Source organism: Rana temporaria, chromosome 9 (genome assembly GCF_905171775.1).
Source record: "Rana temporaria chromosome 9, aRanTem1.1, whole genome shotgun sequence".
NCBI classification, from domain to species: Eukaryota; Metazoa; Chordata; class Amphibia; order Anura; family Ranidae; genus Rana; species Rana temporaria.
The window spans coordinates 5063182-5077439 of record NC_053497.1 but is presented as its reverse complement, the minus strand read 5'-3'; the positions used below and the strand labels follow the sequence as shown (position 1 = coordinate 5077439).

Here is a 14258-nt window from a genome sequence, read left to right as displayed (position 1 = left end):
CCAAACAAAATTGGCGTCCTTTTTTCCCACAAATAGAGCTTTCTTTTGTTGGTATTTGATCACCTCTACGGTTTTTCATTTTTTGCGCTATAAACAAAAATAGAGCGACAATTTTGAAAAAAAATGCAATATTTTTTTACTTTTTGCTATTATAAATATCCCCCAAAAAAAATATTCAAAAAAAAAAACATTTTTTTCCCTCGGTTTAGGCCGATGCGTATTCTTCTACATATTTTTGGTAAAAAAAAAAATCCCAATAAGCGTTTATTGATCGGTTTGTGCAAAATTTATAGCGTTTACAAAATAGGGGATAGTTTTATGGCATTTTTATAAAAAAAAAAAAAAAAAATTGTACTAGTTATGGCGGCGATCAGCGATTTTTATCGTGACTGCGACATTACGGCCGACCCATCGGACACTTTTGACACCATTTTTGGGACCATTGTCTTTTTTTTACAGCGATCAGCGCTATAAAAATGCACTGATTACTGTGAAAATGACACTGGCAGTGAAGGGGTTAACCACTAGGGGGCACTGCAGGGGGTTAAGTGTTCCCTAAGGAGTGACTCTTACTGTTAGGGGGCGTGGCTACACGTGACACGTCACTGATGACCGTTCCTGATCACGGGGGAACGGTCATCAGTGACGTGTCACTAGGCAGAATAGGGGGAATGGCTTGTTTACAAAGGCATCCCCCTGTTCTGCCTTTGCCGACTGCAATCGCGGGCCGCCCCGGGAACGTCGAGTTCCCGGGACCCGCAGGCGCGCTCTTTTTTTTATTTTTTTTTAGGAACTTATCTATGTGGTCTTTTATAAACTCTCCAGTATCTTCCCAACTTTAAAAGTTAAACCGACAGGTTTATAGTTACTTGGTAAAAACTTTGACCCCTTTTTAAATATGGGCACCACACTGGCCTTACGCCAATCCAGTGGTACACGTGCAATAAAATTTTACTGGTTTCGTATTACATTTTGTGGCTCTCTCATCCCACATTTTTTAGCTTCCTGACTAAACAGACACCATCACAATAGTAATCAAGCTGTCATGAACGGCTTTCATTCATGACTGTTTTGCTTACTATTGTGATGGTGTGATTGGCCCACAGGTATCACATGGTACCTGGGCCATTCACAGCACCCTGTACCATGTGATTAGCTGTGGCCAATCACACCATCACAATCGTGATCAAGCTGTCATGAATGGCTTTCATTCATGACTGTTTTGCTTAAAATTGTTATGGTGTGGTGTGATTGGCCCACAGGTATCACATGGTACCTGGGACATTCACAGCACCCTGTACCATGTGATTAGCTGTGGCCAATCACACCATCACAATCGTGATCAAGCTGTCATGGACGGCTTTCATTCATGACTGTTTTGCTTACTGTTGTTATGGTGTGATTGGCCCACAGGCATCACATGGTACCTGGGCCATTCACAGCACTCTGTACCATGTGATTAGCTGTGGCCAATCACACCATCACAATCGTAATCAAGCTGTCATAAACAGCTTTCATTCATGACTGTTTTGCTTACTTTTATTATGGTGTGGTGTGATTGGCCCACAGGTATCACATGGTACCTGGGCCATTCACAGCACCCTGTACCACGTGATTAGCTGTAGCCAATCACACCATCACAATAGTAATCAAGCTGTCATGAAAGGGCTTTCATGCATGACAGCTTGATTACTATTATGATCTGTGATTGGCTACAGCTAATCACATGGTACAGGGTGCTGTAATTGGCAAAAGAAGATCTGGCACAACAAAATTCTGTTATAAAATATGGTATAGAAAAAGCTATGTATAGTCAAACAAAAAAAAGCCATTTTTTTCCTTTTAGCTTTGGATAGAGTGAGTGTTGAAGGGATTAGAATTCCTGTTAGGATTCCGTTATAGGGAGATTTTCTCTTTTATTTGTCCTGGTGGTGACCACTGTCAATGGAGCTGAAAGTCAGGAAAAAAATTAAAAATTAGGGTTGTCAGAGAAAAGTATTTGAATGGGGACCCTCGTTCTGGTGACAGAAGGGAATTTCCTCTCATTTCAGAAGTTTTTTTTCTCTAACTTCCTGTTTTGTCTACAAGACAGGAAGTGAATGAAAATCTCCCCAAGTGAGATAAAGATGTAAAAAAATTGGTAGGTATGTAGAAGGCAATGTTAGAAGAAGGACAGATTACAATGTCATGACTTCCATTCATGACTGTTTTGCTTACTATTGTGATGGTGTGATTGGCCAACTGGTATCACATGGTACCTGGGCCATTCACAGCACCATGTACTGTGTGATTAGCTGTAGCCAATCGCACCATCACAATAGCAAGCAAGCTGTTATGAATGGCTTTCATTCATGACTGTTTTGCTTACTATAGTGATGGTGTGATTGGCGCACAGGTATCACATGGTACCTTGGCCATTCACAGCACCCTGTACCATGTGATTAGCTGTAGCCAATCGCACCATTACAATAGTAATCAAGCTGTTATGAATGGCTTTTATTCATGACTGTTTTGCTTACTATTGTGATGGTGTGATTGGCCCACAGGTATCACATGGTACCTGGGCCATTCACAGCACCCTGTACCGTGTGGTTAGCTGTAGCCAATCACACCATCACAATAGTCATCAAGCTGTTATGAATGGCTTTCATTCATGACTGTTTTGCTTACTATTGTGATGGTGTGATTGGCCCACGGTTATCACATGGTACCCGGGCCATACACAGCACCCTATACCATGTGATTAGCTGTAGCCAATCACACCATCACAATAGTAATCAAGCTGTCATGAATGTCTTTCATTCATGGCAGCTTGATTACTGTTATGATCTGTGATTGGCTACAGCTATTCACATGGTACAGGGTGCTGTAATTGGCCCAGGTACCATGTGATACCTGTGGGCCAATCGCACCATCACAGTAGTAAGCAAAACAGTCATGAATGAATGCCATTCGTGACTGTTTTGTTGACATAATTTTGTTAAGATTTCCTCTTACATCCTGTTGCTTCTCTAGGACAGGATGTGAAGGTAAATGTCCCCAATGGGACACAGACAGAAAAATCTAAGCTTACAGGGGGGTTTACCCATTCCCTACTCCAGGGGTCTCCAAACTTTCTAAGCAAAAGGGACAATTTACTGTCCTTCAACTTTTAGAGGAGCTGGACTGTGGCTAGTGGGTGTAGAAAATGCCCCGGCATCCGTGTCCCCTCATTGGTATTAGTGGGAGGAATAGTGCCCCATCGATGGTGTCAGTGGAAGAAATAGTGCCCCATCGATGGTGTCGGTGGAAGAAATAGTGCCCCATCATTGGTTTTAGTAGGAGAAATATAGTGCCCTTAATTGTGTTAGTAGGGGAAATGGTGCTCCATCATTGGTGTTAGTTGGTGAAATAGTGCCCCAAGGGCCAGATAAAGGCAAGCAGAGGGCCACAGCCAGCCCCTGGGCTGCAAATTTGGGGACCACTGCCCTATTCTATCCAATACTAAAATAAAATTTGGCTATACATACACTCTCTAAATAGTGGGGTAGATTCAGGTACCTTTGCGCTTTTTTTACGGAGGCGCAGGGCAACGTTTTTGCCCTGCGCCCCCGCAAATTTTCTGCGCTACCTGCGATTCATGGAGCAGTAGCTCCGTAACTTGCGTGGGCGCTCCGGCAAAATTCCCGGCGTAAGCGCGCGCAATTTAAATGATCCCGTAGGGGGCGGGAATCATTTAAATTAGGCGCGTTCCCGCGCCGATCGTAGAGCGCATGCTCCGTCGGGAAACTTTCCCGACGTGCATTGCGGCAAATGACGTCGCAAGGACGTCATTTGCTTCAAAGTGAACGTGAATGGCGTCCAGCGCCATTCACGAATCACTTACGCAAACTACGTAAAATTCAAATTTCGCGACGCGGGAACGACGGGTATACGTAACATTGGCTGCCCCTGCTAATAGCAGGGGCAGCCTTACGCGAAAACCACCGTACGCAAACGACGTAAACTGCGTACGCAGGGCTCGCGTAACGTTGTGAATCGGCATTAGTATGCAATTTGCATACTATACGCTGAGCACAACGGGAACGCCACCTAGCGGCCATCGCAAGAATGCAGCCTAAGATATGCGGGCATAAGAGCCTTATGCCACGCATATCTTAGGCTGCAGTCGGCGTAACGAGGTTCCTGAATCAGGAGCATTCGTTACCCCGGAGCAAGTAAGCAATTGCACTGCGTAACTATGGTTACGCAGGCGCAATTGCTCTTTGAATCCGGGCCAGTGTTCACACTTTCCAAAGGGAAAAACCTCTTCTCCTTTTAACCCCACCATCTCCGATGGCCAATGGTAGGTTGCCGCCATATTGAATTTGAACCAAACCACAACCTAAGCCTCCGTGTATTATGAGATTTGGTCTGATATGATCTGTCCGTGGGCTGCTGCATGTTTCTGTGTCACGTATGTAACAATGCATGCTACTTCTTCCTTGTTCCGGCCTCCATTCTTCCTTGTTCCGGCCTCCCTTCTTTCTTGTTGCACGTTTCTACTCAACTTCTAATTCCAACGCCCTCTCGAACTGTATTGGATGCTTCCATGCTGCACTTGGTGGACCACAGCTTTGTAACGATATCGTTGGCGTTTGGGTTTTTGTTATTTGCCGTAAAGAAATTCCAGACGATGGCGAAAAGCTGAGATATGTCTAAGAATTTTGGCCTCTGTCTGGCTTACTAACCTCTACCTCACTACTACATCCCCCGGTGGGGCAGACCTTGTAACACCATCTTCGTTTTTTGCAGAAAAGCAATTCAGCCTCGGCCTTCCCCTTCCCGCTCCTGGGAGTTGCGGTCCCCGTATCTTGCGGTGTTGTGCTTCTGTTTATTATTGTGGTCATTTTTATGGTGTTGACGGCGAGGAAGAGGAGACAGTCGGAAGGCACATACAGCCCAAGCCAGCAGGAGGTAGCCGGGGCCCGGCTAGAAATGGACAGCGTCTTGAAGGTGCCTCCTGAGGAACGTTTGATATGAAACCCACGAACATGTGACTGAGAACCTCATCTCACATTTGTATTTTTGAAAGTGCCAAATTTTTTGATGCCTCAAGTGAGTGAGGGATCCTTCATAAGTGAGCTCCTCTTATCTCTTGGGGTCCCAAGTGAGGGATCTTTTATAAAGAGCTCTTTCTATCTCTGGAGTACTGAGTGATGGATCCTCCATAAAAAACCTGCAATCCCTGGGGTCCTGAGTAAGAGCTCCTTCATAGTGAGCTCTCGTTATTCCTGGGGTCCCGAAGGACGGATCCTTTATAAATAAATCCTACTATCCCTGGGGTCCTGAGAAAAGGGTCCTCCATAATGAGCTCCTCCTATCCCTGGGGTCCTGAGAAAAGGATCCTCCATAATGAGCTCCTCTTATCCCTGGGGTCCTGAGTGAGGGGTCCATCATAGTGAGCTCCTCCTATCCCTGGAGTCCCAAAGGAGGGATCCTTCATAATGAGCTCCTCCTATTCCTGGGGTTCCAAAGGAGGGATCCTTCATAATGAGCTCCTTCTATCCCTGGGGTCCTGGGTGAGGGATCCTTCATGATGAGCTCCTCCTATTCCTGAGATCCTGAAGTAGGCATTTTTCATAATGAACGCTTACTATTCTAAGGTGTCCTGAGTGAGGGGATCTTCATAATTGGCTCTCACTATCCCAAGGGGACCTGAATGAGGGGATCCTTCATAATGAGCACCTTTTAACCCCGGGGTCCTGAGTGATGGATCCTCCATAATGAGCTCCTCCTCTCCCCGGGGTCCCGAATGAAGGATCCTTCATAATGAGCTCCTACTATCCCTGGGGTCCTGAATGAGGGGTCCTTCATAATGAGCTCCTCCTATCCCTGGGGTCCCGAAGGAAAGATCCTTCATAATGAGCTCCTCCTGTCCCTGGGGTCCTGAATGAGGGAATCCTTCATAACGAGTTCCTCCTCTCCCTGGGGTTCTGAAGGAGGGGAGCCTTCATAATGAGCTCCTCCTATCCCCAGGGTCCTAAGTTAGGGATCCTTCATAATGAGCGCCTCCTATGCCTGGGGTCCTAAGGGAGGGATCCTTCATAATGAGCTCCTCCTCTCCCTGGGGTCCTAAGTTAGGGATCCTTCATAATGAGCTCCTCCTATGCCTGGGGTCCTGAATGAGGGGTCCTTCATAATGAGCTCCTTCTATCCCCGGGGTCCCGAAGGAAGGATCCTTCATAATGAGCTCCTCCTGTCCCTGGGGTCCTGAATGAGGGAATCCTTCATAATGAGCTCCTCCTATCCCCGGGGTCCTAAGTTAGGAATCCTTCATAATGAGCTCCTCCTATGCCTGGGGTCCTAAGTGAGGGATTCTTCATAATGAGCTCCTCCTATGCCTGGGGTCCTAAGTTAGGGATCCTTCATAATGAGCTATCCCTGGGGTCCTGGGTGAGGGGATCCTCCACAATGAGCTCTCTGTGCCCCAATGAGTGTGTTGACTATGCTCACCGCACTAAAGACATGGGACTTGCCCACTTTTTTCCAACCACAGTTGCTTGGCACTATGGAACAATCAGCCAGAATACCTTTGATGGAAAGAAATATTTTGTGCAGCTGATCATATGCTTTAAGCTACCTGAACCAGAATTCAACATCAATGGTTTCCAAATTGCCACCATCATCACTGCCTTGCCCCCATGTATAGAAGGTGACTTGGATATGCACTTGAACCACCTCATACTTCATGCTCAGATCTTGGGAGCATCTACAAAGTTCATTTTGGTTCATCTTCTCTACCAGAATATCACATGTATAACCCGGACTGTAACCCGGACTTCTTTTGACCTATTTATGCTCCATGATGTCCGTTGTTGGGAGACTACTACACTGTATTGAAATGCCTGTCTGTGTCTTGGGTCTGCAAATAACTTTTTCAATTGTGCCTTTTTGGGGTTGATGTACTGAAGGCAAATAGGCCATTCGCTGTGCAAAGGAAGTTACTTTTTGGCAGGGAATTTTTCCCGGAGCTTACTGAATGAGGGACTTGGAAGGGTCCCTCATTGGATGGGAGTTCCCACCATGTTGACTCCAGACCTGCCCCACTTCTTCTTGGATGGGATTGTCACCATCCTGCTATTTAGGAGATACTCCGCCATACTGTGTCACACCTTCTCCTCCATATTCCCGGCCTGTTACCTGGAACAAAGAATGTCCGGTCCAGTTGTATGTGACCACTTTACTGCACAACTCCGGCGCATTCACCAGTACATTTTCCTTTATTTCTGAGGGTAGACTCTAGAGAAGAACACTACTTCCATATCACGACTTCCTGAGGGTAGACTCTAGAGAAGAACACTACTTCCATATCACGACTTCCTGAGGGTAGACTCTAGAGAAGAACACTACTTCCATATCACGACTTCCTGAGGGTAGACTCTAGAGAAGAACACTACTTCCATATCACGACTTCCTGAGGGTTGACTCTAGAGAAGAGCACCACTTCCTGAGGGTAGACTCTAGAGAAGAACACTACTTCCATATCACGACTTCCTGAGGGTAGACTCTAGAGAAGAACACTACTTCCATATCACGACTTCCTGAGGGTAGACTCTAGAGAAGAACACTACTTCCATATCATGACTTCCTGAGGGTAGACTCTATTGAAGAACACTACTTCCATATCACGACTTTCTGAGGGTAGACTCTGTTGAAGAACACTACTTCCATATCACAACTTCCTGAGGGTAGACTCTATTGAAGAACACTACTTCCATATCACGACTTCCTGAGGGTAGACTCTAGAGAAGAACACTACTTCCATATCACGACTTCCTGAGGGTAGACTCTATTGAAGAACACTACTTCCATATCACAACTTCCTGAGGGTAGACTCTAGAGAAGAACACTACTTCCATATCACGACTTCCTGAGGGTAGACTCTAGAGAAGAGCACAACTTCCATATCATGACTTCCTGAGGGTAGACTCTATTGAAGAACACTACTTCCATATCACGACTTCCTGAGGGTAGACTCTAGAGAAGAACACTACTTCCATATCACGACTTCCTGAGGGTAGACTCTAGAGAAGAACACTACTTCCATATCACGACTTCCTGAGGGTAGACTCTAGAGAAGAACACAACTTCCATATCACGACTTCCTGAGGGTGGACTCTAGGGAAGGACAGAACTCCTCCACCAGATCCGGCGCTACATTCAGCCGCAGCAATCCCTCGTCTCCGGCCAGTGGCAGCTGGTGCTCTAATTTTTGGGGGAGGGGGCACACAAATAACCTGCCCCCCCCTTCTCATTCATTCAGTCAAACCCCACACACCTCCCATGTCATTCTGTCAAACCCCCCCCCCCCTCCCATCACTGGGTCGATTGCTTGTTCATCAATCAGCCCTGCAGCTTCCCCCTGCGTCTCCTCCTCCTATTCCCCCCCCCCCGCTCCTGGCCAATACGGTCGCTTCTCTCGGCAAATCGACCCGCTTTCTGATTGGCCGGAAGGAGAAGCAGGAAGACAATAGTGAATATATTAATTCGCTATTGTCACACATGTGGGTGGGTTCGGGGCGCAGTCCTCTGCGCCCCAAGCCCACCCTTTTTTAAGCCAATTAGAGCCTCAGGCTCTAATCACGTGCTTCTAAAAAAAAAAAATCCTAGAAATCTATATGTCCGGTGCCCTGCATGTAGATTAGGGGGCCGGGCGCATGGATTAGGGGGGCTGCAGTGAACAGCCTATTAGCCTTTAGTAAACCAACCCCCATTGTATCTACTAAACTGAATGAAGCAATAGATTCATATGCACCTTTCACCTGCTTTACCTGCAGTTCTATGTATGGATGTGATCGCTGTCCAGCAATGTGAAGTACTGGAAATAATAATACCCCCCGAGGACAAATGTTGTATATATTGTTTTAGTGCCTTATAATTATTACTGTATTTTTTGATTTTTTGTAATGATATTTTTGGAATCAAGCCTTTTCAGAAAGACGACTACTATTACTATACACTGTTTATACTGTTTTACACTGGACATTGTAAAAAAAAATACAGACAGCTCATTTATAAAGGAGAAAGTTTTTTTGGACAAAAGCGACCAATCAGAATTGACTTGTCAGTCTTCCCATGCAGGTGAGAAATCTGTTACATGTGAAGTAAAAAAAAAAAATGAATGCAGGTTTGTGTTTTTTAAAAATTGTGGATTTCAAGGGTGACTGAACAATATATTAAATTAAAATACATTTTTTATTTAAATTAAAATTACATTTCTATTTCAATTTTAAATAAAATGTTATTTAAATTCAAATTACATTTTTATTTCAATTTAAACTAACATTTTATTTCAATTAAAATAACATTTTATTTCAATTTAAAATAACATTTTATTTCAATTAAAATAATATTTTATTTCAATTTAAAATAACATTTTATTTCAATTAAAATAACATTTTATTTCAATTAAAATTACACTTTTATTTCAATTTAAAATAACATTTTATTTCAATTTAAAATAACATTTTATTTCAATTAAAATAATATTTTTATTTCAATTAAAATAAAATTTAATTTCAATTTAAAATAACATTTTATTTCAATTAAAATAATATTTTTATTTCAATTAAAATAAAATTTAATTTCAATTTAAAATAACATTTTATTTCAATTTAAAATAACATTTTATTTTAATTTAAAATAACATTTTATTTCAATTTAAAATAACATTTTATTTCAATTAAAATAAATGTTTGTTTTAAATAAAAATAAAAATTCTATTTCAATTAAAATAGCATTTTTATTTCAATTAAAATAGCATTTTTATTTCAAATTTTAAATAACATTTTATTTCAAATTTTAAATAACATTTTATTTCAATTTAAAATAACATTTTATTTCAATTTAAAATAACATTTTATTTCAATTTAAAATAACATTTTATTTCAATTAAAAATAACATTTTATTCCAATTTAAAATAACATTTTATTTCAATTAAAATAAATGTTTTATTTAAATAAAAATTCTATTTCAATTAAAATAACATTTTTATTTCAATTTAAAATAACATTTTTATTTCAATTTAAAATAACATTTTATTTCAACTAAAATAACATCTTTATTTAAATTTAAAATACAAATTTTATTTCAATTTAAAATAAAAAATGGATTTAGATTTAAAATAAAAAATGGATTTAAATAAAAATAAAAATTATATTGAAATTATTTACTTGTTAATATTTTTTAATTAATTTGGCTAACAAGCAACATTCTTTTTTTTAAAGATTAATAAGAAGGTAGTCACGTTGGGTCCCTGTCCTCATCCCAACCACTGCAAGTTCTCCTCTGATATCTCCTGGAAGTGATCCGTCAGTTTTTATCTCTAATCTAATCTGCACTAGAAAATGACAACTGGAATCTGATTGGTTGTTGTGGGACACACCCCCCAGTTTTTATGAGTGGGATTCACCACCCGACTGTAATGGGCGTTTCTGCTGAAACTCGAGCTGTGACATCAAAGAGGGGCGTATACTACTGACTGAGCTGACTCTGTATAAATGTACACTTACCTACCCTCCCGACCTAACTACCCAATGCCTGTACAGTGTAAACCTACCCACCCCTTCCAACCCCCCTGACCTAACTACCCAATGCCTGCATAGTGTACACTTACCTACCCTTCCCAGCCCCCCCCCTGACCTAACTAGCCAATGCCTGCACAGGGTTCACTTACCTACCCTTCCCAGCCCCCCCCCTTACCTAACTACCCAATGCCTGCACAGTGTACACTTACCCACCCCCACCCCCCCCCCCCCCCCCCGACCTAACTACCCAATGCCTGTACAGTGTAAACCTACCCATCCCTCCCAACCCCCCTGACCTAACTACCCAATGCCTGAACATTGTACACTTACCCACCTCCCCAATCCCCCCCCCCCAACCTAACTACTCAATGCCGTCGCAGTGAGCCCTTGGATTGGGTCACCGTTCAGCATCTTCAATTTCATTCATTCAGCGAATTTGCATGTACAATCGGGCAAAAACAAATGTTCTTTAGGCTATTTTTCTGATGTTTTGGGCAGTAGTGGACTACCACATTAGACCACTAGATGGAGCTGATAAGCATAGGAAATGCATACAGTGGAACGTTGGATTACTAGCATAATCTGTTCCAGGAGAATGCTTGTAATCCAAAGCACTTGCATATCAAAGCGATTTTCCCCATAAAAGTCAATGGTAACGAAAATAATTTCTTCCGCATTGACTTCAATGGCATGCAATACCGCATGCGGCCAGCGGGGGGGCGCCGGAAATCCTTGGAAACACTCGAAAAGGCCGGGGACATCTCAGCTGAACTCGGAAGACCTTGTCAAGGCTCAGGAACAGAGTATTTCCAAGCATTTCCAAACGGCTCTGCACGGCTCCAGGGGCCCCCATCCCACCTCAGGCCACACCGCTTTGGCTTGAATCCTGCTCGTTTCGCGAAACAACACTCGCAAACCGAGTCGGGATTTTAAAAAATACACAGTGCTCGTATTGCGAAACGCTCGTTAACCGCGTTGCTCGCAATCCAAGGTTTCACTGTATTAGCTAGATTCAGGTAGGCAGGCGTATCGTTGCGGCGGCGTAGTTTATCGTGTTTACACTACGCCGCCGTAAGTTAGCAAGGCAAGTACATGATTCACAAAGTACTTGCCTGCTAAGTCACGGCGGCGTATCGTAAACCGGGCGGGCGTAATGGCGCCTAATTCAAATTTAGCTGAGGGGGCGTGTTTTATGGTAATGGGGGGTGACCTTACGTGATTGACATATTTTACGAACGGCGCATGCGCCGTACGAACTACATATCCCAGTGTGCATTGCGGCAAAGTCCGCCGCACGGTCCTATTGGTTTCGACGTGGACGTAAATGACGTAAATCCCTATTCACGGACGACTTACGCAAACGACGTAAAATTTTCGAATTTCGACGCGGAAAACGACGGCCATACTTAACATTACTATTCCAGCTATTTTATGGAATAACTTTAGGCCTGACAATGCGTTACGTAAACGGCGTATCTTTACTGCGTCGGCCGGGCGTACGTTCGTGAAGAGGCGTATCTAGTGATTTACATATTCTATGCCGACCGCAATGGAAGCGCCACCTAGCGGTCAGCCTAAAAATTACACTTTAGGATACGACGGTGTAAGACACTTACGCTGCTCGTATCTGAGCCTAATTTAAGCGTATCTGGTTTCCAGAATACGCTTAGATTAGCGCCGGCGCAAATTCAGACTTAGGCCGGCGTATCTACTGATACGCCGGCCTAAGTCTTTCTGAATCCACCTATATGTCTTTTTAATTAAGGATACAACATAACAACTGGAATACCACATTAGACCACTAGATGGAGCTGATAAGCATAGGAAATACATATGTCTTTTTAACAAAGAATATAACATAACAAGTGGAATACCACTTTAGACCACTAGATGGAGCTGATAAGCATAGGAAATGTATATGTCTTTTTAACAAAGAATATAACATAACAAAACTAGAGAAAATTGGCAAATAAATGTAACCAATGGTTACGAATGCCCTCGAGTGTCATCTAGAATTGTTACCTTGTATCTTTTGTTACAAAGATGTATATATTTCCTATGCTCCTCAGCTCCATCTAGTGGTCATAATGCGGTAAATTACTACTGCCCATAATAAAAAAGAACATTCGTTTTGAACGAATGTACATGCAGATTCGCTGGACGAATGTTGGTAAGATCCTTTTACTCTTTAAGGTCAATTTTATAGCGGAAATGCTCTTGATGTTCTTGTGATTGTACAAACACTGGTTCTGTGTGCTGAAGGCTCATTTGTATAAAGTGTATGATATTGATCTGTATATGTTGTATCCTGTATGGTCATCTATTGTATAATAAACAACTGCCAAATGCAACAGCCAATGAATGAAGTTGGTTTCCCGAAAACAAGGGTTCTGAAAACCCATAATGCTAATCTGTATTGGGTTAAAAGAGTCTTCCATCAAAGTAGACTGTGTCCAGCATAGTCTACTTTGATGGCATCCATAGTAGAAGAAAATGGCGCCGGACCGGTAAAGTGACCTCGTTGGTATTGATATCTTCTGGATCCTTGATGTAGGTGATGAATGGTGCCACGAGGTCCAGATAAAAGCAAGGGCGGCACCTGGCCTGCGAGCCCCAGTTTGGAGACCACTGTGCTACAATGTATTATTTTTTCTTTATAAAAGAAAGCAGACATGTTAATAAAGTTCAGTAGCACCGGCATAAAAATGTTTCTATTGGCCGCTGGTTATTGTCGTCTTGTGTTTTACTTTCCTATATTTAATACAGAAACCCCGTCTGGCCCGGAAGTCGCAGTCCCCCAGTCTGGTTGGCTCAGCCATAGGAACGGGCATGCTCTTCATACTGCTGCTGGTGATCGCCGTTATCATGATAACCATGCGGAAAAAGCGGGCGACCCAGGGGACGTACAGCCCGAGCAGGCAGGAAAAGGAAGGAGCGAGAGTGGAGATGTGGAACGTCCTCAAGCTGCCCCCTACAGAGAGACTCATCTAATGACAGCCGGGGACATGTGGACCAAACCGTCGCCAAACCATTGTGAAGACCAATTTTCAAGAGGCTAGAAAACAAGAACCTGGGTATTCACATGGTTTTCACAGGCATGGGGGGGAGGGGGAGATCTCTAAAGGATGGAAAGTCACAAGGTGGACAAAGTCATCGTTACGGAAAGGAAGTCTCCTCACCTTATGTTTAGAAATGCTGAGAATATGATATGGTTTAGCATGAGAGCCAAAGAAGTACGAGAAGAAAAAACACTCTACAGCTGAGACTTCCGAAACCTTCATGAAATGCATCAGACTAAAGATATCCGTCATATGGAGAATGTCGGGATGTGATGATTGTGTAGCACGGTCATAGACTTCCTAGTACTGGGGAAAGGAGAGTGGATAGAAAATGAAGAGTAAACTTCTGGGTCTCCACCGGCCGTTCTCAACCTATTTGACATGAAGGAACCCCTGAAATAACGTTCAGGTATCGGGGAACCTCTGCCAAAAATGTCTATATCTACAACTGGTGATCTGTGGGAAGAATGTCCCTTACATTGGTGATCAGTGGGAAGAATGTTCCTTACATTGGTGATCAGTGAGAAGAATGTTTCTTACATTGGTGATCAGTGAGAAGAATGTCCCTTACATTGGTGATCAGTGGGAAGAATGTCCCTTACATTGGTGATCAGTGAGAAGAATGTTCCTTACACTGGTGATCAGTGGGAA

At 43.0% G+C, this 14258-nt stretch overlaps 1 protein-coding gene across 1 annotated transcript in view; it reads left to right on the top strand.

Annotated features, from left to right (window-relative positions):
- The window catches only part of CRB2 (crumbs cell polarity complex component 2), a 104594-nt gene extending 97168 nt beyond the window's left edge, over nucleotides 1-7426 (top strand). Inside the window, exon 14 of the mRNA XM_040325086.1 lies at nucleotides 4774-7426. Coding sequence (XP_040181020.1) covers nucleotides 4774-5001 — 228 coding nt within the window. The 3' untranslated portion in view covers nucleotides 5002-7426. The remainder of the gene's footprint in view (nucleotides 1-4773) is intronic.
- Nucleotides 7427-14258: the final 6832 nt, after the last annotated feature.